General features: G+C 32.5%; 1 protein-coding gene across 2 annotated transcripts in view; it reads left to right on the plus strand.

The window, feature by feature from the left end:
- The window catches only part of FCHSD2 (FCH and double SH3 domains 2), a 197,332-nt gene that overhangs the window by 26,672 nt on the left and 142,701 nt on the right, over window positions 1-27,959 (plus strand). For both annotated transcript variants that reach the window (XM_072969249.1, XM_006203362.4), the window contains exon 3: window positions 5,878-5,923. In XM_072969249.1, the coding sequence (XP_072825350.1) occupies window positions 5,878-5,923 (46 nt within the window). The remainder of the gene's footprint in view (window positions 1-5,877; window positions 5,924-27,959) is intronic.

A 27,959-nucleotide genomic window follows, 5' to 3' on the forward strand; every position in this document is an offset into this window, starting at 1 on the left:
AAAGGTTTCTTTATGAAAGAGTTGTCAATGTGCTGATAATATTAGTATAGTTCCCTTAACCCCAATTTGCTGTCCATACTGATTATTTTTTATATCTTGATATTAATTATATTTAAACAGTGTCATTTATAAAATAAGAAGTCAGCTAACTCAGAGTAGTAAAAATGTGGTGATCGTCTTGTAGTTCATTTGTTTTTATTGCTGAGTTTTATTCCATTGTAAGAATGTATCACCGTTTGTTGATCTATTATCCCACCAGTGGATACTGGGATGGTTTCCTGTTCTTGGCTATATATGAATAAAAGTGCTATAAATATTTTTATCAAGTGCTTTTGTGGACACTTGTTATCATTACTCTTGGTAATGAAACTATCATTACAATTACTATCTCAAGGTAGAAGTTATATTTAGTTACATCAGAAATGCCAGATTTTTTCCCAGTGTGGTTGTACCATTTTACATTCCCATCACCAACATGTTAGAGTTTCATTGCTCTGTATCTTCACTGATATTTATAATTATCAGGTTTTTTTTTTTTAAATTTTAGCCATTCTGGTGAGTGTATTTATCTTTATTTTTAGTACTCATCACTATGGTTATTGATATCCCATCTCTACCACTACCATTAATAATTTGAACTTTCTTAGGTGTTCTGCTTATCCTGGTGATGAATTACAGAGTTAGGGAGTCCCTAAGACAACTCTTAATCCTGACACCAACTACAAGTTTGGAGGCCTCCAAGACCACCCTCACTTCTTATATAACTTGCAAGGTTGTATTCACCAAGACTACCCTCAGATTTGATAATTTGCTAGAAGGACTCACAGAACTCACTGAAAATTTACTCTAAGTTTTGGTTTATTATAGTGAAAGGATATATTTTAAAATTAGCCAAGGAAAGAGATGTATTTGGTCACTTAGATATAATTGACTGCCCATGTGGCTGACCTTAGTCTCCAGCTCCTTCAGAAGTTGAGCTGACACCATGTGGCCTACCTTCCACCCTCACCCACCCCCAATAAATCACACTGTTAGCATTTCCTGTCTGGCATGGCCTAAGGGTCCCAGGAAAATAAAAAATTCTTATCAGACGTGACATTCCAGAGGTTTAGAGATTACCTCCCAAAGACAAAGGCAAAAGCCAGACCTCTCTTTGGCCAAGGCTAAACCTTTATTGCACACTCATATACGTTCCTTGGTTTTTAAAGCTCATGTGCACAAAATGATTGTATTAACTGATACAATCTGCAACCAACATCAAGAAACTTAACTGATGCATATGGATGTAGACTGTGATCTTGGTTCCACCTGTCCCAGGAGCTAGCCTACTGAGCTATTTAACTGAAACTTATGGAGTCTGAAATCTGATTATATAGTTTCTGTGTGTTCTCGCATTCATTCAGCAAACATTTATTGAACTAGTGCAGTGTTCAGTCACTGTGCTACACATAGAAATACAATGCACACTCATTGCTCTTAGGGAACTCCATAGTCAATTTCACAGATAATTACAATACTTGAAGCAGGTGCTGTATTATAAGATGCTGGAGGATCTCAGAGAAGAGGTTATCTAAATCACAAGTGGAATTCAGGAAGATTTCTCTTAAGACATGCTTAAGCTAAGTTTTGAAGGATGAGAAATTTAGACCAAGTAATTGAGGAAGGGAATTCTAAGCAGAAAGGACCACATTTGCTACAGCGTGAAACCATAAGCCTACTGGTCATTTTAGGAAAATTAGCTGTAGCCTGGGGTGTAAAGTGAGCAGTTAACAGAGATGAAGCCACACTAGCAGTCAAGTCTGGATAGTCAGTAGCCTCATTTGTCCTGTTAAAGGAATTTAGATTTTTTTCAAGGATTGATGAAGAGCCATTTCAGTAATGTAGCAGGAAAGTGGCTTGATCAGATTTAGTTTAGGAAAATTGTTTAGAACATTAGATTTTTATTAAAGAATTGTTACAGGGATTTATTCTTACTCCTTTCTGTATGATATAGAATTTACATGAGCTGATTGAAAATTAGTGGTTTTATATCTTTAATTTTTTACTAATTATAGAAATAATAAATGATTATTAGAAAAAACAGAATCAGAGTAGAAAATAAGTCTCATCCCCTTCCCTTAATGATAAAAATTTGGCATATATTCTTTGAGTGTTCTCCTCAATATGTTGTTTCCAGATATTTGTGAGTGTATACCGATATCTATATTACATAGAGATATATATTAATATTCTTAAGATAAAATGAAATCTTGCTTTTCCTACTGTTTTGAAGCTTTAAAAAATACTGGTAATACATTGCAGCTTCCTTCATAGTACTTAATAATTAATTATCTCATTTGTCATTGACTATTTCTTTGTGTAATGATTTGTTTATAATCTGTTAGTCCTACTTGATGTCTGTTGTATTCACGGCTATATCTATACAGTGTACCCATACAGTGTCTTTCCAACGATAGCAAATCAGTGTTTATTAAATGAATTAACTGAGGATATCTTTCCATACTAGTACATACAGAGTTGCCACATTTTTTTACTGTCCATATAGGATTCTTCTGAATGTAATATAATTTCCTTTAAAAGATTAGTTTGTTTTATTTAACTATTAAATTTAAAAAATACACAGTGGAAATGTAAAATAGTGTAGCTGTTACGGGAAGTAGTTTGATGATTCTTCAGAAAGTTAAACATAATTTTCATATGATCCAGCAATTCTACTCTTAAGTATATGTTCAAAAGAACTTAAAACCTATCTGTACATAGAAATTCATAAATGAATGTTTATTGCAGTATTATTCATACTGGTGAAGATGTGGAGACAAATGTCCATCAATGGATGAATGGATGAATTGCAGTATATCTTATGTATTGAAATGGTATTCAGCCATTAAAAGGAATGAAGTATTGATACATTCTACAACTTGGATGAACCTTGAAAACATGCTAAGTGAAAGAAGACAAAAGGTCATGTATTATATGACTCCTTTTATATGAAATATTCATAATAGGCAAGTCTATAGAGACAGAAAATTAGATTAGTTGTTGCCAAGAGTAAAGGGAACGGGGAATGGAGAATGATTACTTAATGGGTATGGAGTGTTCTTCTGAAGTGATTTAATCTTGAAAGTAGGGAGAGGTGGTGGTTGTACACATTGTAAATGCACTAAATGCTATATTGAATTTGTATACTTTAAAATGCTTAATTGTATGTCATGTAAATTTCACCTCAGTAAGAAATATATACATGTACACATGGTATAGATTCCAGTAGTACAAACAAAAAACAGTAAAAGGTCTTTCTTTTAGGCACTACCACCAGTTCCTTTCTTCATAAGGAGCCATTGTTAGACCAGTCTCACTTTTGGGCTGTGATGAATAATGCTGCTGTGAACATTCATTTGCAGGTTTTTGTGTAGATGTATGTTTTTAAGTTTTCTTGGGTATATACCTAGGAATAGAACTGTTGGGTCTTATGGTAACTCTACCTTTAACCTTTTGAGGAACTTACAGACTGTTTCCCAAAGCAGCTGCTGCTATGTTACATTCCCACCAGCATACCAGCATGAGATTTCTAATTTCTCTGCATCCTTGCCAACACTTGTTCTTGTCCATCTGTTTAATTATACCACTCATTAATATTTTAAAAGAGGTTTTTGAGAAACTGATGTTGAATTTTAACAAGTGCCTTTTCATCTTATATGGAGATTATCGAAAGATTTTTTTGTTCTTTGATATGGTTTATAATAAATAGATTTCCTAATACGATGTAAATTTTGAATAGCTGTCATCTTGTTTTTGTTTTCTTTCTTTACAAGAGGAAATTACTTAGTAGCTATGTAATTGTTTGACAACTGAAGATTCCACTGAGAATTTTAAAATTAGTTGACATGCATTTTCAAAGTAAAATAGTTCTCCTTTTCTTGCATACTTCATTTGAACATTCTTATTTCAAGATGAAATGCATCTCTGCTTAAAAGTGTACTAAATAAATAGCTTAAATATTTACATTTATCTTTTGTAAAATATTAAAAATACCACCTCCTTCAAAATACAGGTAAGTTTTCAGATTTTTTAATGGTAAAAGTATAAATGAGTTCATTTTAATTAGTCTCATTTGCCTGGGGAGATAATATATTTAGTAGCACTAGTCATAATAATTTCTAAGTCCATCTTTAGTAATACAGCATGGGTGTTAGAAAAAAAGGTGTGTACATATGTTTATGAATGTGTATTTATTTATTTAAAATAAGAAATTAATTTTTCAAACATGATATTCTTACCAAGACATCAGAAAATACAGAAAGCAAAAGCAGAAGAAAGTGAAAGCCTATAATCCCATTGCCCAGAGAAAATTTACATTACTGTTTTATGCATATATGTATGTACATATAGGTATATATATATATATGCATACACACACGTATATATATGAACACACATGTATACATATATGCATGTATATACATACACACACCACATTTATATATAAAAAACAGTATACAAATGCAAATGCAGTGTGTTTTATATATATGCATATATGATATAGAGTTTATATGTTTTCAATTAAGGAGTGTAGACTAATTATATTTTAAAGGACTGTGTTAAATGCTTTATAATGCAGTGTACTCCGTAAGGAAAAAGATCTTGTTTAGCTCTTTTTTTTCTGTTTTTTAATTGTGCTAAGATACATACAACATAAAATTTACTGTCTTAACCATTTTTAAGTGTATAGTTTAGTGGTTTTAGGTACATTCATATTGTTCTGCAGCCACCACCATCCATCTTCAGAGCTCTTTTCATCTTGCAAAACTGAAACTCTTTACCTATCAAATAATAATTCTTCTGATCCTCTCCTCCCAGCCTCTGGCAACCATCATTCTACTTTCTGTCTATATGATTTTGACTGCTCTAAGTATTTTAAATAAATGTAATCATATAGTATTTTTCTTCTTGTGACTGACTTATTTCACTCAGTATTACTGCCTTTTTTCTATTCCAGCTCTTTTCTTTATATTTTTCACTTTTTACTCTGATATCTCTGCCTTAATGAAGTGATTTTAAGAGCACAGATACCTGGCAGCTCACAGAAAAGTCTTTAAAGTCAGACTATTCAAGGAAAATTGTTAATATTATCATATTTCATTAAGTCTGTCTTGCCTGTGGCTTGTAAGGTACACTATTATTTCATATACTGTTAAGATAGAAGAAAATACTTCTAATCATTATTCAGAGATGAATACCAATATCATAAATATTAAAATGTGAAATGTGTTTACTGTAGAATTTAAGAAACATAATACATGTGTGGAAAGGGTGCTTTCATCATAACCACAGACATGTAGTGGAATTGTACTTTGGTGACTCTTGTAAAAGACTGGAATGAAGGGAATGATTTGACTGTTTTTCATGTTGAGAAACTAGTCAAAATTTTATTTTTCACTTTGTTTTCTATAGTTCCCTCTATGTTGATTATTAGATTCAGTAAACATTTATAGTACCCGCTATGCAGTAGCAATTCTGATAACAGTAGCAAATCTGTGCTAGAGACTATTTTGAGCATTTTAGATATTTTTATTAACTAAAATTTACACTATCCCTATGAGGTAGATACTGTTACTATACCCATTTTACCAAGAAGGAAACAGGCAGAGATTTGACCAAGGTCATACAGCTAGTAAGCGGTGGAGTTAGGATTTGAATGTAGATTGTGTTAACTCTGGAGTCTATGGTATCAGCAGTGTTCCTAGGCACAGAAGATGAATGAAATGTTGTGTCTCCCCCTTCAGCACAGCTTACCAAACAGTATTTGAGGGTATGTTGATAACTTTATACAAAATAACTGTTACGCTTTTGGTAATGAATTTTTATTTGTGTTTTTAGGACATTCAGTCAGAAGAAGGCTGCTATTGAAAGAGAGTATGCACAGGTAAGCTTAGAATTGGAGGTCCCCATCCTGTTTACTTGTTCTTTGGCTTAAGGGCAGGTGTGGTTGTTGGAAAGAAGCCTTGGTATCCCTGCATCCTCTTTTCTTCTTATTTTTGGCTCTGACTTTGATCCTTCTTTTACTTTATTTGAATCTTCAAATGAGAAGCTAAGTTGCTCTTTACTGCAAAGAAGGTTGTGAACCTTCTGGGAAAAGATAATATTCACAATATTCGTAAAATATTTATGAGTATAAGTAGTAGTGAATGTATTCTACAAGTATGTATATTCATTCTCCCTTATATATCCTGTTCTCTACAGTTTTATGAAAGGTTAATTATTGTTTTGTTCAATCAAGTATTCATTTCTCATTATAGAGAATGGTATGCTTTCAATGGATGGTGTGGTACTGTTTATAGGGAAATTTAAGCATTTAATTTTAATTAGAATTTTATTTGCTCTCAGATAGCTAAATGTGCCAAGGAGAAATTATGTTGATATATCATCTTGTGAATATGTAAGAATCAGTAACTGCCCTTCCTTGTACAAAAACAGTTTAATGTAATTTGGAAATTTTGGCCTTGTAAGCAGTTACTTTCTACGTGGAATAGAATTCTAATATTGATTCCCCCCCACCAAATTATAGAAGTAGTATTTATAACAAAAGTTAATAATACAGGAGAACATTTGAAGGAAAAATTAACACCCAGGAAATGCTATACCTGATAACCACTGTTATCCGTGTAATTTATGCTGCTGCTGCTATTGTTATTTTTATTATAAATGATAAAATTGGGGCGTGATTTGTTTTTTGTACTGTTAGTTTTTTTTTTTTTTGTACTTTGTTAGGCTTTGGTTTTACTTTTATTCTAATTTCATTGTGGTTTACCAGGTAGCTGTCTTTATTTTATTTAACAGTCTTAGAATTATCTTTTCCTTGAAAGCTATCTGTTCCTGAGTCTTTAGACTCAGTAATTAATTAATTCAGCCATTAGTTATTGAGTACTTATTATATATCGGATACTTTACATAATGACTAGCATCAGTTCTAACACTAGTGCTGAATCTTTATTCTCTGCATGTATAATGGACACTAGTAATGATAGCTAATATTGATTGAATCCTTACATTGTACAGGAACTTTGCTGATAATTTTATATATATTATCTGGTTTAATTCCCTCAAACCTGTGAAATAGGGACAGTTATACCCTTTACAGATAGGTTTTCATACAGTGCTTCTATAGACGTGTTTCCATTGGGATCAAAGTATATGATCTGCTTTTAAAATTTAATGGAGTGAAAATTTTTGTGTGTTGCATTCTTCTGTAACATATTTTAAAGTTTTAATAATCAAATAGGACCAGTTCATGATTAAAAATATAAAATACTACATTCAGTTGTATAAAAAGTAGCAGTCTCCTGCCATAATCCCAGACTCTTTCTTCAAAGAAAAGATTAAAAGCAAATCCTGTTCTGGTTGTTTTGGTGATCTTTTCCATATCTTTAAATAATGTCCTTATAATTGATTCCTATTTATCAACTCTAGACATTATTGCTTGATTACTACTTATGTTAAATGAGAAATTAACACCTTAAACCATTCCTTTTCAGCCTACTCTTTCCAATATAATTTGGTACTACTTTAGTGCCTTTGCTACTTTTCTAACCCTGAATAATCTATTTAGACTGTCTCTTGTATTAAACACACACATTATATATGTATAGATATATGTATTTATGTGTATATATGTATATATACTACACAATACAGTGAAATTATATTTTACAGAGCAATCACATTTACCCTTGAAAAATGTCTTTAAATGTTTGTCAAGTAAATTATACCTGGTTTTGTTTTTACAATTCTACTTAATAATGTATGTAAACTGTATAAGTAACCTAATAATGGATATTTCACAATTTCATGGAGTAATCGTATTTATACACTAGAGTGTTTCTGTATCTCTCTGCCTCTGCTTGGGACAGTGAGCACATTTATGGAGAGCCAGTTTTCTGACTTCTTGTTATTTGTCATTTTTGCCTTTTAGATGTTTTTTTCAATGTTTTCTCAATTAATTTTTCAGTTTATTTCTTGAGGATATAGACAAAGCTGTCTCTACCCTGTTCTTTGGTTGCCTAAACAGTGTTTTTACTTCTTGTCGATAGTAGAGACACCCCTAAAATAATCAACACATTCTTTCTGTGGATTTTGCCAGTATGTACTGAGTATGTCAGGCTTACTGTTTGTATTCTTTGTCTGGGGACATAATTCTCATTGGTGGTAGGGTGTGGTCGGAGAATATAGCTGCACTATTTGAATTACTTCTTTTTCTTTCCTTCTCTGGCTCAGTATAGAGTTGAAATTTTGATGAGTAAATTTAAAAAAATTTAATTGTAATATACATACAGTAAGATGGACAGATCTTGAGTATACTCTTTGATACATTTTTATGAAGTTAACATGGTCACATAACTACTACACAGATTAAGATATAGAACATTACCAGGGCTCCAGAAGCAGTTATTATTCATACCTTCCACTGGTACTAGTACGCTGACTTTCACCAGAATAGCTGTTACCTCTGAATTTCTGACTGTTTTTGAATTTAAATAGTCTCATGGTATCATCTTCCAAGTCTGATTTCTTTCACTCAGCATTAAGTTTCTGAGCTTCATACATGTTTTTGCATGTAGGAGTAGTTCATTCTTTTTCATTAGTATATAATGTCCACTAAATCAATATTTATCACGATTTGTTTTTCCAGTGTACTGATGATTAAAATTTGAGTTGTCTGCAGTTTTGGATGATTTTAACTAGTGTTTCTAAATAGAAGTTTTATACATGTCTTTTGATGGACATATGTATGCATTTCTGTTGCTTACATACCTAGGAGTAGAACTGTTGGGTCACTGGGTATATATGTGTGTTCCATTTTAGTAGATACAGTGGTTTTCCAAAGTGATTATACCCACTCAGCAGAAGTGTATGAGAGTTCCAGTTGTTCTGCATCTTTGCTAACACATGATGTTCTCTAAAATTAAAAAGAGCAACATTTTGATGAGTAGATAATAATATCTCATTTTCTTTTTAATAAGCTTTAAAAAAATTAGGGTATAACAATGCATACAGAAAAGTAGGCAGATCCTAAGTATACTGCTCCATGAATTTTCAAAGTAAATACACCCATATAACTAATAACCAGTCAAGCATTAGAACACTAACACCACTTTAGAAATCCCTCTTGATCCTCCCACTTCACTCCCTCACTCTCACAAAAGTTCCACTGTGCTGACTTTTTTTAAACAGCCTTATTGAGATATAATTGACACATGGTAAACTGCACTACTTACAGTCTGATAAGTTTTAACATAGGTAGATGACATAACTGTCATACAATCAAGATAATAAGCATGCCTATAATCTTTAAAAGTTTCCTCATGTCCCGTTATAATCCCTCCCTTCCACTCACCCCTCCTTGAGTCCCTTTTCCCCATCACCCTCAGGCAACCACTAATCCACTTTCTATCACTATAGATTAGTTTGCATTTTTTAGAATTTTAATTTAATTCATGTATCATACAGCATGTACATTTTTTTGGTCTGGCTTCTTTCATTTAGGATAATTATTTTGCAGTTTATCTGTGTTGTTTTGTGTATCAATAGCTCATTTCTTTTTTTTGCTGAATATTATTACATTTTATGGATATACCACAATTTATCCATTCACCTATTGATGAGACATTTGAATTGTTTCTATTTTTTTTGGATGTTATAAATAAAGCTGCTATGAGTATTTGTGTGTGGACAAATTGCCAGGCATTTGGTAAGTTTATGTTTGACTTTTTAAGAAATGGCCAAACTGTTTTCCAAATTGGCTGTTCAATTTTGCACTTCCACCAGCACTGTATGAAGGGGTTGTTACTCTTCCATACCCTTGCCAATAACTGTAATTGTCTTTCCTGTCTTTTAATCATTACAAATAGTGTCACTGTGAACATTCTTGTATGTGTCTTTGGGTAACTATGGATGTGGTCTTTTGGTTATATACCTAAGGAATTACAGAATATGTGTTGTTCAGCTTTGGAAGATACTATGAAATAGTTTTCTAAAGTGATCATTGCAATTTACATTCCTGTCAGCAGTGAATGAGAGTTATAGTTGCTTTAAAGCCTTGTTTTTGTCTGTTTTTCATTTTAGCCTTTCTGGTGTGTATTTAATAGTAAAGAATTATGCATTTGATTAGCATTTTCCTGATGATTCTTGAAGTTGAGGAATTTGTCATATATTGATTGTGTACTTGGATATCTTGTTTTGTGAAATACTTGTTAAAATCTCTTGTTGGCCTTTTTCTTATTGATTTATAGTGTTTCTTTATATATTCTGGATTTGAATCTTTTGTCAGATGTATGTATTACAGATATCTCTTCGATCTTGTGCAGAAATGTCATGTTTTGTGGCTTACCTTTTTATCTATTGGTAGTTTCTTTTGATGAAAACAAGTTCTTAATTTTAATGAAATTGAAATTTTTAAATTGTCAGTGTTTTTTTATGTCCTATTCAAGAATTCCTTGCTACCCTAACGTCTATCTAAAATTTTTGTAGTGTTCTGGAATTTATATTGTTTAATCTTTTACATTTAGTTCCATAGCCTATCTGAAGTAAACTTTTGTGTATGATACGGGGTTGGGGTCAAGATTTTACTTTTTGTGTGGATACCCAGTTGAGGTAGCACCATATATTGAAAAGTCTGTTTCCCCACCCCTACTGCACTGAACTGACGTGATATTTTGTGGTAAATTAGGTAACCATATATGTATAAGTCTATTTCTGGACTTTATTCCACTACTGTATTTTAAAAAATCATTTTGCCAATATTACACTGTTTTAATTACTGTAACTTTCTAATAAATCTTGATATTTGGTAGCATAAGAGCCTTCACTACTCTTCACCCTTTACATTTCCATATATGTTTTAGAATCTGTTTGTTTCACCAGCTTGCTGGCTGGGGCTTTGATTGGGATTGCTTTGAATCTTTAGGTCAGTTTGGGGAAAATTGACATTTTAATGATATTGAGTCTTCTAAACCATGGACGTCTCTATTTTTTAGTTTGTCTTTAATTTTCCTCTGGTTTCCCAGTATTTTAAATACACCATCTAGTTTGTCAAAACTTCCCTTTTGTGGAAGACCTCTTTTTTTGGATGACTTGTTTCAGTCTGAGTTTTATATGATTGCTATATAATGCTTATTTGAATATGTTTTTATTTGTGTCTTGTGTTGGATTCATTGATTCTTAGATCCTGTTTTTCTTCTTGATTAGTTTAGTCTTTTTAGGGGAGAAGCATTTCATACAGTAATTTTCTGAGAAGATTTTATATTTTTTTCACTATAATTTAATAAAGTTTTATGAACAGGCCTGAGCACACAGAATACTATGAGTCCCTGATATGATTTTAAAGAACTGTACAATTTCCTTCATATAGATATAACAAAAGTAAAATTTTTTCTTTTTGTAGAAGATTCTGGAAAGCAAATAAAAGGAAAAAAATCATCTGTTTCCCCATATTGTAGAGATTGCCATTATCAATTAATTAAGGTTCTGTCATATGACCTTAATAGGTTTTTTATGAACATATGTACGGTTTAAATATATTGAGTAAATTTATTTAAAATTTATAAATGTATTGTTTAGATCAGTGTATCCTTTAGTTACCAATATTTTATTACCATCTTTTCTTCTGTTTCATCATTGAAATAACTGCATGTTACAATTTGGAATAATTATGTCTCATTTTATTTGCTACATCTATTTAACTAATTTTTGGGGGGGTATTTATTTCTAATTTTACTTAAAAAATATAAAGTGTTATTCTGAACTACTTTCCACTCATCTCTGATTATTTCAGTGAAGTTTCTGGGTAAGAAGTTGTGTACATCTTTAAGGCTTTATTAATATTGAATGTACTGCAGAAAGTACTTTTGTTACCAGCAGCAGTATTACATGAGAGTATTTGTTCCCTTTGTTATTGCTACTATTAAGTGATATCATTTAAGACATTTTTGGGCATATTTTTAAGGAGAAGTCTGATGTTTTGTTCTACCCCCACCTCCCCTAAATCCAGCTAAACTGTGATACTGTGCTTTATCATTTGCTTATGTTTTTTGAAATAGCTTTTTCAGAATTAATTAAAATTTTAAAAAAATTCATCTATCTCTTGGCCATATTTAAAAAGGGAAATATAAGTATAATAAGTTAGTTAAGGTTTTCTAAAGTGTGTTTGTATTCAGAGTCTGACTCTTCTGAATAACTTTTATTTTTTTCTGAATAACTTTTAGAATCAGTTTTTCTACACTGTATTACCTGTGTACCACTTAGTGTACTAGAATGCAGCATTTCTTGACAAGACTATCCCAGTATTGCCTCCAGGAATTTTTCCTCTTTGCTAACACCACTTTCCAGATTTTCATACAGAAAGTTTCTTGATCTTAGCAGACGGTGTCATTGGGAGGTTTTCAGACAATGATCAGGTGGTCCTTAAATGTTGTTGGAAATGTGTAGGAGTTAGTTGTTTTCTCAAACCAATAGAACAACCACCAAATTCCTTTGTATCCTTATAGCAGTTGTGGGATATTGTCACTGATTAGATGTGTCTTGATTTCAGAGATCTTAAAATGTTAAAAAAAATTTATCTTGTTAATAGAATTGATGAGATATGTTCTTTTTTTCCCTCTGGACTATATAGTGATTTCATTGAAGAAAAGTTGAAACTTGGAGGGGGCATTAAAGAAAGAATACACCAAATGGCTTCTTTCTTTCACAGATTGATGAATATGTTGCAAAATAAAATATTCATACTATTACATATGTTATATATAATGTATCCATATTGAGCCATTGTTGTTGAGTTTTTTGGTATGTGAATAGATATCTGATCGCCTTATTTGTATTTATTGCTGTAGCCACTAGCTACATACTTTTCAGTTTACGGACAAGAAGTGGGGCACTAATTCAAGGAAGGGAATTATGAATCTGAAATACATCAAATTAATGATTATAGGAAAATTGCTTGACTTCTTACTTTTTTTCCCTTCATTTTTGAAAAGAGAATGATGACCTTTCTCTCCTCCGTTTTTAGGCTAGTTCTGGAGACTAAATACACTGGTTTCCAGAAATGAATTCTTTCCAATTTATGTTTACACATATGAGAAATATGAAAATACTTCCCAGTCTATGTTTACACATATAAGATGATCTTTATTGTTTTACTGTATTAGATAGTTTTCCTTTTCTCTGTAAATTGTTGTACCCCAGCTTTGCTGGATAATGGATTTCCCTAGTAGAAGAGAGTGATGAATTAAGTGTGTGGACTTTTGCATGTATCATTAGATTATCCAGGTCACATAATGGGAGAGCCTTCTTGCCTTTGGAAAAGCACTATAAAAACTCTCCCAATATAAGGACATTTCCAATTTCATTAGGGTGACTACTTAACCTTTTTATTAGGCCAGAATTTTTTTAGCTATCTTTTAAAATATAACTATAACTCAGATTTTATAATAGAAATCCAAGTAATAGGATCAACTTATGGGAATTTTCTTTATAATCCTAGTTATCTATAATGTATCTATAACATGAATCAGTAACGGTTATTACTTTAAGTCATAAGATGTTTACAAAATAAAATTTCCATGTGTTAGCCAGCTTTGGATTTTGTAATTTTTACTGAAATTAAATTGAAATATGAAGAAAATTTTTGACCTGATGACATTTCTCTTCGAACTTTTTACCTGGAAAAATTTTAAATCTGCAGAAATGTTGAAGGAATAACGTACTGAAGAATAGTGTCAATTTCCTCTATATTAACCAATTATTAACATTTTGCCACATTTACATTATATAGCTACACTTTTTTTCCTAAGCCAGACAATTTGAAAGTAAGTTGCAGCCATCATGGTACTTCTCATCTATATACTTCACTTTGCATCTTCTGAGAACAAGAGCACTTTCCAAAATAACAATGTAGTTTTTATAGCCAAGATAATGAATAATAATTCTATAATATCTAGTATGTAGTTTGTTTTCGAATTTCCTCATTTATTCCCAAAGTTTTTTATAGCTGTTTTTCCAAGATCCACTTAAGGTTTACACATTGCATTTAGTGGATGTGTCTCTCGATTTTATTTAGAGTATTTCTTTCACCCTTTTTGTTTTTCATGACATTGACTTTTTGAGAAGGCTGGTCATTTGTCTTTTAAAAATAATTATATTAGTATTAATTATATTCCCCACTCTGTAATTTCATCCCTGTGACTCATTTATTTTGTAACTGGAAGTTTGTACCTCTTAATTTCCTTCACTTGTTTAACTCATCTGGTCATTTGTCTTGTAGACAGCATTTTGGAATTGTCCAGATCTTTCCATCTTGATTAGATTTAGGTTAACTTTTTAGCAAAAATATTACATAGGTGATGTTGGGCTTCATAAAGTTTTATAATTTGTTTTGATGACTGTGATAGATTAGGGCACATCACTGACAATGCTGATTTTCAAGCCTGATTGAATCTATAACAATGATAGTAGATTTTTATCATTAATGAGTTTTTAAAATTATCTCAAATCATTTTTTTTTTTTTTTTGCTATGTGACATTTTGCTGGTGCTCTTAAAAAAATGAAGATTTGTTACGTGAAAAATATTTGGCCAGGCATAATTCAAGGAAAAAAAACCCTGAGGCTTTTTTTAAATTTTAATGTATGCATTTCAGTTTAGCCATTAAATTTTTTAAAATATCAAAGCTTGTGTATTCTTAACTGTTACATTTATATACATTTAAAAAATAAGCAGAAAATTAGAGCATTTATCTTTATTATGGGAATTTCCTTTAGAGAGTCTACTAGTTGTTAAATTGAAAGTATGCAAAACATTTATGTTAACAACTGTCTAATGGGTAATGTTTGGTAATGACACTAGTATAAGCTTCCTTTTTGGGAAGTTTTATAGTTTTGGCTTTTGTTTGTTCCATATCTTAAAAAGAAGTGGAATCACAATTTACATGAAAAACTGCTTTGAATTTTTAACTTCCTCTATCAATTTTACCAATTTTAAATGTCTTTAAAAATATTGTTGTGGTGTTTTGGTTTCTTTATTAATATTTAATATTAACATTTAATTCTTTTAAATATTTTAATATTTTGGTTCATCTCTGTTAGAGCTTAATCTTGTAAATGTTGATATTTCTTTAAGACCATAGATGAATGAGAATCTGTGCTCTAGAAGGCTTTACTGTATTTCATTTTTTAATAAAATACTATTTTAAAATTAGTTTATTTTAACGTATACCAATTTTCATGTGTTGAGAAAATATTTATTGAACACTCTTCTAGGTACTGTGGATATAGCACTGCCCCAAAAAAGAAGAAGAAAAAGTCCTAGCACTTGCTGAGCTTATATTCTATGGTTGCATGTTGTCTTCCAATTAAATATATTAACTTATTTCTTTTCAATGTCACTCATGTGGCATTATGGTCAATTGAAAAGAATGCCCTTTGTAGGATTATTATTTATGGTGTATGCTGTCATTCTCTATATAAGGAACTGATTGGCCAAAAAAATTGAGTGTGAGATTTAGAGATCATACAGGTGAGCCATCCCAATAGAAAAATATCACAAAGGAAAAGAATTTAAGTGGGATTGACCATATGAGAGCAACTTGAAAAATAGTACCTCAAGTACATGCAAACTAAACTTATAATACATTTTTAGGGGAATGTTAGAAGAAAGAAAATAATACTGTATATCCTTATTTATACATGAAGGGATTTGAGCCCTGAACTTTTTCAAGTTTCTTGTTACTTTCAACTTTCTACAAGAGTATTAATGTTTTGTTTTTAAGCATGATTTGTGAAATTTACTTTGTAATTCTCCAGAAATAATAAATGTGTTGCCTTTCTATTTATATAAATAGAATAAATGATCCTCTGAAAACACAGGAGCCATGTAAGAGTCACTAAACATTAAACATTAGGGTAAAATTAAGTCTGGCTTTTGACTGCAGTGAGCTAACCACTGAGGTATTGGTAAAATCATCTGCAGTACTCAAACTGAAATTGCTAAAGGCAAGTTCTGTGTATTAATATACTTCCTGTAGTCTTTGGCAGAATGCTGTTAGTGAAGGAAGGATACAAAAGGTTACTGTGGCTGGAGAGAAAGAGCAGGAAAAGATTGTGGACTTTAGGGGCGGCTCCTCGCCTGAGGACAAACACAGAGCAAACACGGACACCCTGTCAGAAAAGCCTGTGGTATCACACAGTCACACCTCAAGTTTTTGCTATTTTTATTCTTTTAAGAAATAAATTTATTAAGAGTTGGGCATACTACCTAAGAAGTTAGTGTTGTGTGTATGTGGTGAAGTTTTTTGGGGAAATTTAGTCAGCATTAAAGTTAAAAAAAAAAGTTAATTTAGCTGTGTACAGTTACCTTTCTGGCCATTGCTATTAAAGAAGCATTTGTAAAATTATTTGAAATGGTGGACTGTATACTTGGAGCATTCCATTCTGCAAGTCTTCTCCTGTAGAACAATGAGGATAACTATCGAGTGAAAGTTGAGGGGTGTTTTCTGTGTTCATGTTGATACTTATGTTTTAAATTTATTTTATTTTTGAGCTCCTTAGGTTGCAATATTTTTCTCAAAATACTTGATATACATAGTTTGATTAAAAAAAATTTAAACTATTAAAAGAAGCAGTAGTATATGAATAAATGTGAATATTCTTAGGCATGTAGATTTGCTAGTTTTGCCTTTTTGGGGGGAACTTTGTTATATTTAGTTTTATTATTTGCCATCTGTCTTATTTTAAGGACTTATTTGGGTCTGCTCACACATAATTGCAGAATTATATGCAGAATATAATTTTAGATTTTTACTATTTATTTTTATTGAAGTATATTTGATGTATAATATTTTGTTAGTTTTAGGTATACATGCAGCATAGTGATTCGGTTTTTTTTGCCAGTTATTTTCCATTATAGATTATTACAAGATATTGGGTATAATTCCTTGTGCTATACAATAAATTCTTGTTGCTTATCTATTTTATGCATAATAGTTTGCATCTGTTAATCCTATACACCTAATTTGTCTCTTCCCCCTTCCCTCTTCCCTTTAGTATCCATAAATTTGTTTTCTGTATCTGTGAGTCTGTTTCTATTTTGCATATACATTCATTTGTATTGTTTTTACTATCATATAGTATTTGTCTTTCTCTGAATTATTTTACTAAACGTAATATTCTCTAAGTCCATCCATGTTACTACAAATGGCAGGATTTCATTCCTTTTTCATGGCTGAGTAATACTCCACTGCATATATGTATCACATCTTCTTAACCCAGTCATCTGTTGATGGGTACTTGGGTTGCTTCTATGTCTTGGCTGTTGCAAATAGTGCTGCTGTGAACATTGAGGTACACATATTTTTTTTCCAAATTAGTGTTTTCATTTTTTCTGGATATACAATTAGGAGTGGAATTGCTGGATCATACGGTAGTTCTATTTTTAGTTTTTTTTAGGAGCCTCCATACTGTCTTCCATTGTAGCTGCACCAACTTACATTCCCACTAACAGTGCATGAGGATTCCCTTTTCTCTACTTCCTCTCCACCATTTATTTATATTTACTTTTTGAAGATAGCCATTCTGACAGGTGTGAGGTGATACCTCACTGTGATTTTGATTTGCACTTCTCTGATAATTAGCAATGTTGAGCATCTTTTCATGGGATTGTTAGCCATCTTCTTTGGAAAAATGTCTAGTCAAGTCTTCTGCCCATTTTTTGATTGGATCTTTGGGGTTTTTTTTTTTTTGATGTTGAGTTGTATGAGCTGTTTATATCTTTTGGATATTAACCCCTCATTGATTGCATCATTTGCAAATTTTTTTTCCCATTTAGTAGGTTGTCTTTTCATTTTGTTGATGGTTTCCTTTGTTGAGCAAAAGCTTTTAAGTTTAATTAGGTCCCATTTGTTTACTTTTGCTTTTATTTCTTCGGCCAGACATTATTATTATTTTTTAATTGAAATCAGTTTACAATGTTGTGTCAATTTCTAGTGTATAGTGGATATTATTTCTTCAAATATTCTCTCTGCCCTTTTCTCCCCTCCTTCTGGGATTCCCACAGTGCATAATTAGTCTGCTTGACAGTATCACACAGTTTCCTTAGGCTCTGTTCAATTTTCCTCAATCTTTTTCTCTTTCTTTTCCTCACACTTGACAGTTTTCATTGTCCTACCTTCAGTTTCACTGGATCTTTCTTCTGCCTGCCCAATTTGCCATTGAATCTTGTCAATGAAATACTCATTTCAGTTATTACACTTTTCATCTGTAGAATTTGTTTGGTTCCTTTTTAGACTTTCTATTTCTGGATCGATATTTCCATTTTGTTCACACATTGTTTTCTTGACTTTCTTCACATCTTCCTTTAGTTCTTTGAGCATTTTTAGGACAGTTGTTTTAAAGTCTTTGTCTAGATTGTCTGCCATAAGTTCTTTTTCAGAAACGGTGTCAGTTAATCTGTTTTTTGAATGAGCCATACTTTCTTGTTTCTTTGCCCTCTGATTTTTTTTGTTGTTGAACACTAGACATTTGAATCTAACAATGTAGTAACTCTGGAAATTGGATCCTTCCTCTTCCCCAGGGTTTGTTGGGTTTTTGTTTTGTTTTGTTTTAATTGAAGTATAGTCAGTTACAGTGTGTCAGTTTCCAGTGTACAGCACAACGTCCCAGTCATGTATATACACACATATATTTGTTTTCATATTCCGTTTTTGTTTTTGATTGTTGTAGGTTGTCGCTTAAGATTTTCTTATATTTTTTTCTGACCCTTTCTCTGTGCATGCATGGTCACTTTATGATTTTCCCTGTGTATACAATTATTTTTGAATTTTTTAGTCTTTAATGTATGGCTTCTTAAAGGAAAAAAGTGAAAAATGACAGGAAGGAAAGAGTGCTGGTCCTTTAAATTTCCTGGAAGTCACTTCATCTGGGGGGGGTGCTTTCAGCAATGAGGGTGTTGAGGGTGCTTGAACAGAATGACTGCCTACCTCTTTTTCTGCACCTCTGTGATCAGAAGAACAAAGTTCGCTGATATTTGACATACAGTATCCTTTTTGCCCACCTTGAATCCTGCTAGCTATGTGCAAGCTGCTTCAGGAATATGTACACAGCTGCCTGCCATGCAACTGGGAGTAGAGAATGGGTAGCTACTATTGTAGTAGGAATAAAATTGACTGAAAATTGACAATTCACCCATCCAAATGTTCCACTGGAAGTTGTAAGCCTTCAGCAGTCTCCAGAGTCCCAAAATAGTTACAGCAGATTCTGCCAGAGCAATTGTTGAAAAGGTGGAGAGACAGATTCTTGTACTTTCTAATACACCATCTTCCTAGAATCCTCCTCCCATTGCTTTCTTTTTAACCTGGAGTCTAATATATTTCTAACTGATCATAGCTTTGCTTTCTGGTCCAGGGATATGGTTACCTCATTTTGATGCCTATCTTTGTCTTACTGGTTTTCTCTTTCAATTTTTAAATTTCTCATTTGTATATATTTTGAGTAGGGTGAGCAAACATTGCATCAAAGCATGAATTTATTGTATGATCTTTGCTTAAAGTCTTTTTTAGATAGTATTTATGGCTCCCTTTGGCTCTGATTTGGTTTCCAAGGTGGTTTCTGCTCATGAGTCTCTGCACTTGGTAAGCCATGACTCTGCGTTTGTTTGTCTCTCTCTCCATTCTTGGGAGCAGCAGTTTGCTCTGTGTCCACCCCTTTCTTCCATAAGAAAGGATCCAGGAAAAGTTGTTGATTTTTCAGTCTCTTCAGCTTTTTCCTTGATGTCAGGACAGAGTGGATGACTTATTAGCTCCTTATATGCAGAACCGGAAACTGGAAGCCCCACCCAAGGATCAGTGATTGCCTTTTTCTTGTCATATCCCTTGGTGAATTGTATATATGGATTAGCTTCTAACATTTATCCTTTGCACTTTCAATGTCATGAAATACCTCTGAGAGTTCCTGTAATGTGAATTTTCTTTGCCAGCAGCATTCATCTGGGATAAATCCATTCTTTTCATCACACTCACTTTCTTCATTTTATGTCAGTGTGTTCCCCTTCACTCTCTGACTGCATATCTAGAGTCTCTAAAATGGCAGCAGTATCAACATTTCCATAGTCAACTATTTCTTCTGTAATTCTTTATATCTGGTTAGAATTTCACTTCCAGCATTATCACTTTTTGTTTCTTTGCTGTACTTAGATCTTTGTTAGCTAATTTCTTCTTTTGACTATACATTTTTATAAGCTGTCGTGTGGGTTTATCACTGTAAGTCAAAGAGGCAACATAGTTACATTTTTACTGTCTATGTGTAAACTGAATGACAGATGCACAATGATCAATCACTGACAGACTTTCAAAGAAGATGTCATTGGTCACTGATCATGATATGCATCTGTTATTTGCAGTGATTTGTCACCAAAGAGCTAGCAGTGAATCCTGTTACTTTATATAGTTACTCACATTTAATATACCATGGTAACTAAAATTGAAACTGTGTTGTTGGGAGAGTGGTGATTTAACTAAACTGTAGTAACAGAAATTTATGTGTGTTGGAACTACGTAGAGTGAGGACTACCTGTGACATTTGATTTCTTTTTCTGGCTTTATCACACAGTAAAGGGCTTCCAGTACAGTGTTGAAGGAAAGTGGTAATTGCAGCATTCTTATTTTGTTCCTGGTCTCAAAAGATCTTTTAGTATTTCATCATTAAGTATAATGCTTGCTGTTAATTTTTTATATGCCCGTTTATGGTTGTTGTGAATGGATGTTGGATTTCATCAGTTGCTTTATCTATTGAGGTGATTATATGATTTTTTTAACATTTTTTATTGATTTATAATCATTTTACAATGTTGTGTCAAATTCCAGTGTTCAGCACAATTTTTCAGTCATTCATGGACATATACACACTCATTGTCACATTTTTTTCTCTGTGATTTATCATAACATTTTGTGTATATTTCCCTGTGCTATACAGTGTAATCTTGTTTATCTATTCTACAATTTTGAAATCCCAGTCTATCCCTTCCCACCCTCTACCCCCCTGGTATGATTTTTAACTTTTAATTGGTGGCAAATGCTATTTATTTTTCTAATGCTAATCCAAGTTTGCATTCTTGGGATAAAACTCACTTAGGCTTGATGTTTTAGCTTTTTTATATATTGTTGGATTCCATTTGTTAATATGTGTTTATGAGTGAAATTTACTATAATTTTCTTTCTCAAATTTTGATATTAAAACTTCATAAAGTGAATTGAAGAATGTTCCCCTCTTTCCTTTTCTTGAAGAATGTCTCTAAGACTGGAATTATTTCTTTCTCCATTATTAGGAAATTCTTTTTGGTGAAGCCTGTGGGGCCTGGGACTTTTTTTGTGGGAAGATTTTTAATTACTTACTTATTTTTTTAAATGACTGAATCTCTCCCTTTTTTTCTCATGTATATTTTGGTAAAGTAACATTTTTTCCCTATGAATTTGTTTATTCTGTCTGATATTCAAATTTATTGACATATTTACTCATAAAAACTTTGGATTTTCCTTTTATTACATGCAGCTTTGGTAATGATTTTGTTTTCATTCCTTATTTTTATTATTTATGCCTCATTTTTCTTTTTCTTAAACAGTATCACCGGAGGTTTGTCAGTTTTATTGGGCTCTTCAGGGAATTAACTTCTGGCTCTGTTGTTTTTCTCCATTATATGTTTTTTATTGATTCACTTTTGATTTTACCTTTTATTTCTTTCCTCTGTTTTCTTTGGCATTACTCAGCTGTTCTTTTTCTAACCTCTTGAAGGATGGAGAAATGCTTGAATTGTTGATTCTCAGGCTTCCTTCTTTTTGAACATAAGGATATGTTTCTAAATATTGCATCGACAGCATCCTATAGGTTTTATTAAGTAGTGTTTACTTGTTATTCAGTTAAAGATATTTTCTGATTTTATTATTTTTCCTTGGACCAATTGGTTATTCAAAAGTGTTTATTTTTTTAAACATTATGCTTTACTAAAATATGTATACATATATACCTGTGCACAATCATTAGTGTGATTTTGACGTAGCTTTAGTCAACCACTACCCAGATGAAGTACTAGAACATTTTATCACTCCAGAAGCCTCTTGTTGCTCATTCTTGTCACTAACCCCTCCCAAAAGGTAATTATTAACTTGGCTTTAAAAGCTGGGTTTGTCTTGCTTGATTTTGAACTTATTTAAATGGAATACAGTAAATACTCTTTAGTCTGGGTTCTTTTGGTCAACATTATATGTGTAAGATTCTTACATGTTAAGCACTGTAAGTAAATTTCATTTATTCTCATTGCTCAAACATATCCCATTATATAAATGACCTCATTTTATTTATCTGTTCTGTTGATAGACCCTTGGTTTTTTTCTAGTTTTTGACAATTATGAAAAGTGTTGCTTTGAACATTTCCATAGGTGAAAATTTGTATACATTTCTGCTGGGTATATACCTAGGAAAGGAATTACTGGATCATAGGGTATACATCTCTTTATCATTAGTAGATATGGCCAAACAGTTTTTCAGAGCTGTTGTCCAGTTTGCACTACTACTAGCAATAGCATATGGGCATTCCAGTTGCTCCATATCTTTGCCAACTCTTGATATTTTTAGTCTTTTTAATTTTAACCATTCTGATTATTAATTAATCTGTGCAAATTATGGAGCGAACCTGTACTCAGGGTTTTCCTTTGTGTAGGCATGTGCCCAGCATGGTTACTGTTTACTGTTTAGCTCCTTGGTTTATTTCATGCTACTCTTATAACTAGCCTGTTAGTTTGAAATATATTTTCCTGATCTGATTATTATGTATTGTTATTGACATCTGGAAGAATATTTTTTCAGTTGAGGCATGTTTATTAAGCCCCTACTGTACACCCTGAGGTGCCACTGTCAGAACAACACTGGAAAATTTATACCATGAGTCTGAGAGAATAGTAGATTAGGTATAGGTCCTCAGCAATCAAGAGAAATATTTTCCAAATTTTTTAAATTGTCTACCCAGACTAACACATTATGCATATTGTAAACATGCACAAAATTGAAAATAAAAAGATAAGTTAAATAAATAATATTTAAAAATATCTTGATAATTATTGTGGCTTCATATTACCATAAAATGTAACAGGTATAGTATACACTTTAGACAAGACTGTGGTGACCAACAAACCTAAAATCTCAGTGGATTATAATAGCAAAGGTTTATATTTTGCTTACTTTATAAATCTGTTGTGTTGGCTATAGCTCACCCCCAAAATTGCTTGTCATAGCTTCACTCTGGGGCTCAGTCTGATGAAATGGCCTCTATCTGGAGTATTCGTAAATGGAAAAGAGGGTATAGCAAACCATGTCCTAATTCTAAAAGCTTCTGCTTGGAAGAAGTGTAATATATCATTTCTACTCACATTTCATCAGCCAGAGCAGTAGCATGGCCAAATCTGATGTCACTGGTATGGGAAAGTATAGTGCTTTCTTAGAGAGGGGCAGGAGGAACCCCTCCCAATATATATTTGTTTAATAACAGCCTTATTGAGATATAATTCACATACTACACAGTTCACCCTTTTAAAGTGTACAGTTCAGAGGTGTTTGGTATATTCACAGAGTTGTGCAACCATTACCACAGGCAATTTCTGGAACATTTTTACTGCCTTAAAAAGAAGCCCTGTACTCATTAGCAGTCACTCCCTGTTTCCCCAGCAGCCTCCCCAGCCCTGGGCAGCCACCAATTTATTTTCTGTTTTTTATGGATTTGCCTATTCCAGACATTTCATTTAAATGGAATCTTATAATATGTAGTCTTTTGTGACTGCCTTCTTTTACCTAGCATACTGTTTTCAAGGTTCATCCATTTTGTACATGTATCCATACTTCATTCCTTTTTATTGCTAAATAATAACCCATTGAATGGATATAGCTATGATGTATCACATTTTATTTATTCATTGGTTGAAGGCATTTGGATTGTTTTCATTTTGGGGCTATCATGAATAATGCTGCTATGAACATTCATGTACAAGTTTTTAAGTGAAATATGTTTTCAGTTCTCTTGAGTATGCAGTTAGGAATGGAATTCCTGGGCCATTTAGTAACTCTGTGTTTAACATTTTTAGGAACTGCCAGACTGCCAGACTGTTTCCAAATGGTACAAAATGTCTGTACCATTTTCACTAACACTTGGTATTAACTGCCTTTTGCTTTTTTAAACTTTAGCCATCCTAGTAGAGTGGTAGGGAATGTTTTTGAGCAGTAAATAGAGTCTACCACACTCAGTTTTTGTCTACTCTATACCCACATCAGAGTACATTCAAAACATCTTAAAAGAGTTAAATATTTCTCTCACTAGAATGTTTGTTCCTTGAGAGGAGAAACTGTGACTTACTTATCTATTTGAATTCAGAGTCAAGGAATGAATGAATGAGTGAATGAATGAATGAATGAATATGTTAAAGTAAGGATATGATACATGCTCTAAAGAGACATAATCAAAGTACTTTGTGAGAGTTTATCAGAAGAAAACTGGATCATTTCAAAACTGGAGCTAAATCATTTTAAAAAGAGTTTTGAATGTTACTTTGTTTCATGGACTGTGGCGTTTATATTAAATCTCACATCAGTAATACTGTTGAAGTTAAAGAAGTTATCTACTTATGGTTGGTTTAATCCTAAGAGTACATGTATTTTCTTTTAATTGAAATATAATTGATTTATAATATTGTGTTAGTTTCAGGTGTACAGCATAGTGATTCAGTATTATTGCAGATTATATTCCATTATAAGTTATTACAAGGTAATGGGTGTAATTCCCTGTGCTATGCAGTATATCCTTGTTGCTTATCTATTTTATATATAGTAGTTTGTATCTGTTAATCCCATACCTCTAATTTGTCCCTCCCTCCCTCCATATATTCTTAAACATTTAAAATTTTGTAATGTCTCATTTTAAAATATCTGACATCTGTGAATAATACCATAATCTGATTCTAAGCATTTTGTGAAAAATCTTCTGCTAAGTAAATTTAGGGTGGAAGGACTTGGTCACATTTTCTAGCATAACATGAGTTCTAGAAAATTGTTGAGTTCTATGTAGATAGACAAAATAGTAGCATCTTCTTGTGCTCTTTACTAAATAAAACAGGTGATGTCACTTTGTCATACAGAAGAGGGAATTGAGGAGTGAGTAGGGCAAGAGAGGTAAGAAAAAGAAAAAAAATTTTTGAATCCTGTAGAATAAACAATTAAACAGCAATAATATTTGAAATAACTTTAATTTCAGAGAAAATTGTAAAATCTGGTTTCAGAGCAGGTAACTTTAAAATTTCCATTTAGAAATGAAGGAATCTGGTGACTTTATTTAAAATAAAAAACAACCCCCCCAAATTTTTATAACATAGCATTAATTAATAAATGCTAGGAAACAATGTTTCTTTGACACTGTTGTCCTTCAAATCTGATGGATTTCTATCTTCAGCGTGTTTCATTGTGCCCCTAGATGAAAAAGAAAAATGCTTTATGATATTGGAATAAGAATGGTTCTTATTCCAGCTTTGCTAAACAATATTTATCTCATGCCTATAAGGTGCAGTAGTCAAAAGTTAATACATTTCTGTATATATCTTTTTAACAAGGGAAGGTATAGCCAACTGAAGAGACTTAGTATTGATAAGAAGGCAGAGCTACTCAGCCAAGAAAGCTTGGGGAAGAGGATAGAGTAAGCTGTGTATGCTACTTGAGAAATACACATCAAACACAAACACACACATACACAACCTTCCTGATTACCCTCCCCGCCCCACACACGTGCATATAGTATGTAGCCTTTTTAGGGTGGCTTCTTTCACTTAGTAATATGCACTTAAGGTTCTTCTGTGTCTTTTCATGACGTATGTTTGTGTGTGTATGTTTTTATATCTCACATGTACTGTGGTGGTGCCCTTAATGAAAGCACTATGCCTCTAGGGGAAAAAAAATTTGCTTGTTTTTCCACATGACTGCGGAACAATGATAGCTTCTACTAGGAGCCCTTCTCCTCTTCCTGGGAAAATAGCCGGTTGGCTGGCATTTGCATAATCGTCTTTAGGGCTATTGTGGGTGGGTTTGGGCTGCTGACACAGAGCTGCAGACTGGCCACCTGTCCAGAACAAATGAACTCCGTCTTTGTGCAACATTATTATTTGTTTCTTCATAGAGTTATTTCTGAGTGATGAATAATTTGATTAACATATTATGAAACTATTATTTAGGAAATGTTTGTGTTCAACTTAAATCTTCCATTTTGGGAAGAGAGAGATTTCCTGCCTCTTCTGCTGGCACAGCTATATGTTTCCATGTTCCCTCTGGCATAGTTTTGTAACTGCTTTTGTGAAGTTATCCTCATGAATATTAATTAGGGATGTGAGAATTTAAAAAGAAACTTCAAAATGATTTGTATTCATCCTGTAAATTATAAATTAAGTTTTGTCTGTTTTCTAGGAGTCCATTTCACTTATGTAGAATAATCAATCATTTAAAGTCAGCAAAAGAAGAAGAAATATCTAAGACTTTGAAATGCTAACCAGTCCTGCTTCATTCATTTTCCTTGATAATTAACTGCGTGACTCATTTAGGAAGTTTTTGTCCTCATAATGTATATATACACTGCTATGTTGACTAATCTTATTAATTATCTATATTCAACCTGTGATGAGATATTTTTGTTTTTCTTTTTTCTAAACTTATGTGTAACATAATGTTGATATTTCTTGTACATAATGACCCACTGAATTGAATTTTCATGTTAGAATTAACTTATAATTGATTGACCCTATAATAGTACTGTATAAGAAAAGTCTCAACATCAAATAAGTGGTCAGTGAGTTGGTAAGTATTTAAAAATTACTTGCCAGAGTTATTTCAGGGCAGAATTTATGTGGTTGTGACAATAATCACTTTCTTATTTCTCAGTAAATATTTATTGAATGAATGAAAGATTGAATATTGCTAAGAGACCTTTACTGGGTACCTGTAGTATATACATCAGGTACTTTCCATGTGCAGTTTCAATTTGATTATTGCAACAATCTATTTTTTGAGGTAGATAGTATTTTTATTTTTTAATAGACTTTAATTTTTAGTGGTTTCAGGTTTGCAGTAATTTTGAGCAGAAAGTACAGGGTTCTGGTATACCCTCTGCCCCTACACATGCACAGTCTCCCTGCCAATATCAACATCCCACACCAGAGTGGTACGTCGTTTGTTATGACCAATGAACCTCCATTGACACCCAAAGTCCATAGGCTTAACTCATTGTTTTGTACATTCTATGGATTTTGACAGATGTATAATGACATGTATCCAGCATCATAGTATCATACAGAATAGTTTCAGTGCCCTAAAAATCTTCTGTGCTCCACCTGTTTTCCCTTCCTTCACCCCATCCCCTAGAAACCAGTAATCTTTTTACTGTCTCCGTGGTTTTCCCTTTTCCAGAATGTCATATAATTGGAAACATAGTATGTAATCTTTCAGATTGGCCTCATTCCCATGGAAATACCCATTTAAGGTTCCTCCAGGTCTTTTCTTGACTTGTTTTTTAAAGGGCTGAGTAACATTCCATTGTCTGATGTGCTTCAGTTTGTTATCCATTTACCTACCGAAGTATGTAGTCATTTACCTAATTTTACTGATTATGAGATGAAGATGAGATCAAGTAACTTGCCCAAGTTCACATGTATACATGTGAAGTTTAAGACCAAAACCTGTGATCTAAATGAGATCTCTAGAATAGGTTGTTTACACAATTGGTACTGTATTAGATGGTTATATACAGACTGAGGGGTTTTTAACAGCACTCCCACTATTTGTTCACCTTTGTGCACTACAGTGTAAACAGTTTTCATCTAAGTGGATTTACTGATGATATTTTCTAATT

This window comes from Vicugna pacos, chromosome 10 (genome assembly GCF_048564905.1).
Source record: "Vicugna pacos chromosome 10, VicPac4, whole genome shotgun sequence".
Classification (NCBI taxonomy): domain Eukaryota; kingdom Metazoa; phylum Chordata; class Mammalia; order Artiodactyla; family Camelidae; genus Vicugna; species Vicugna pacos.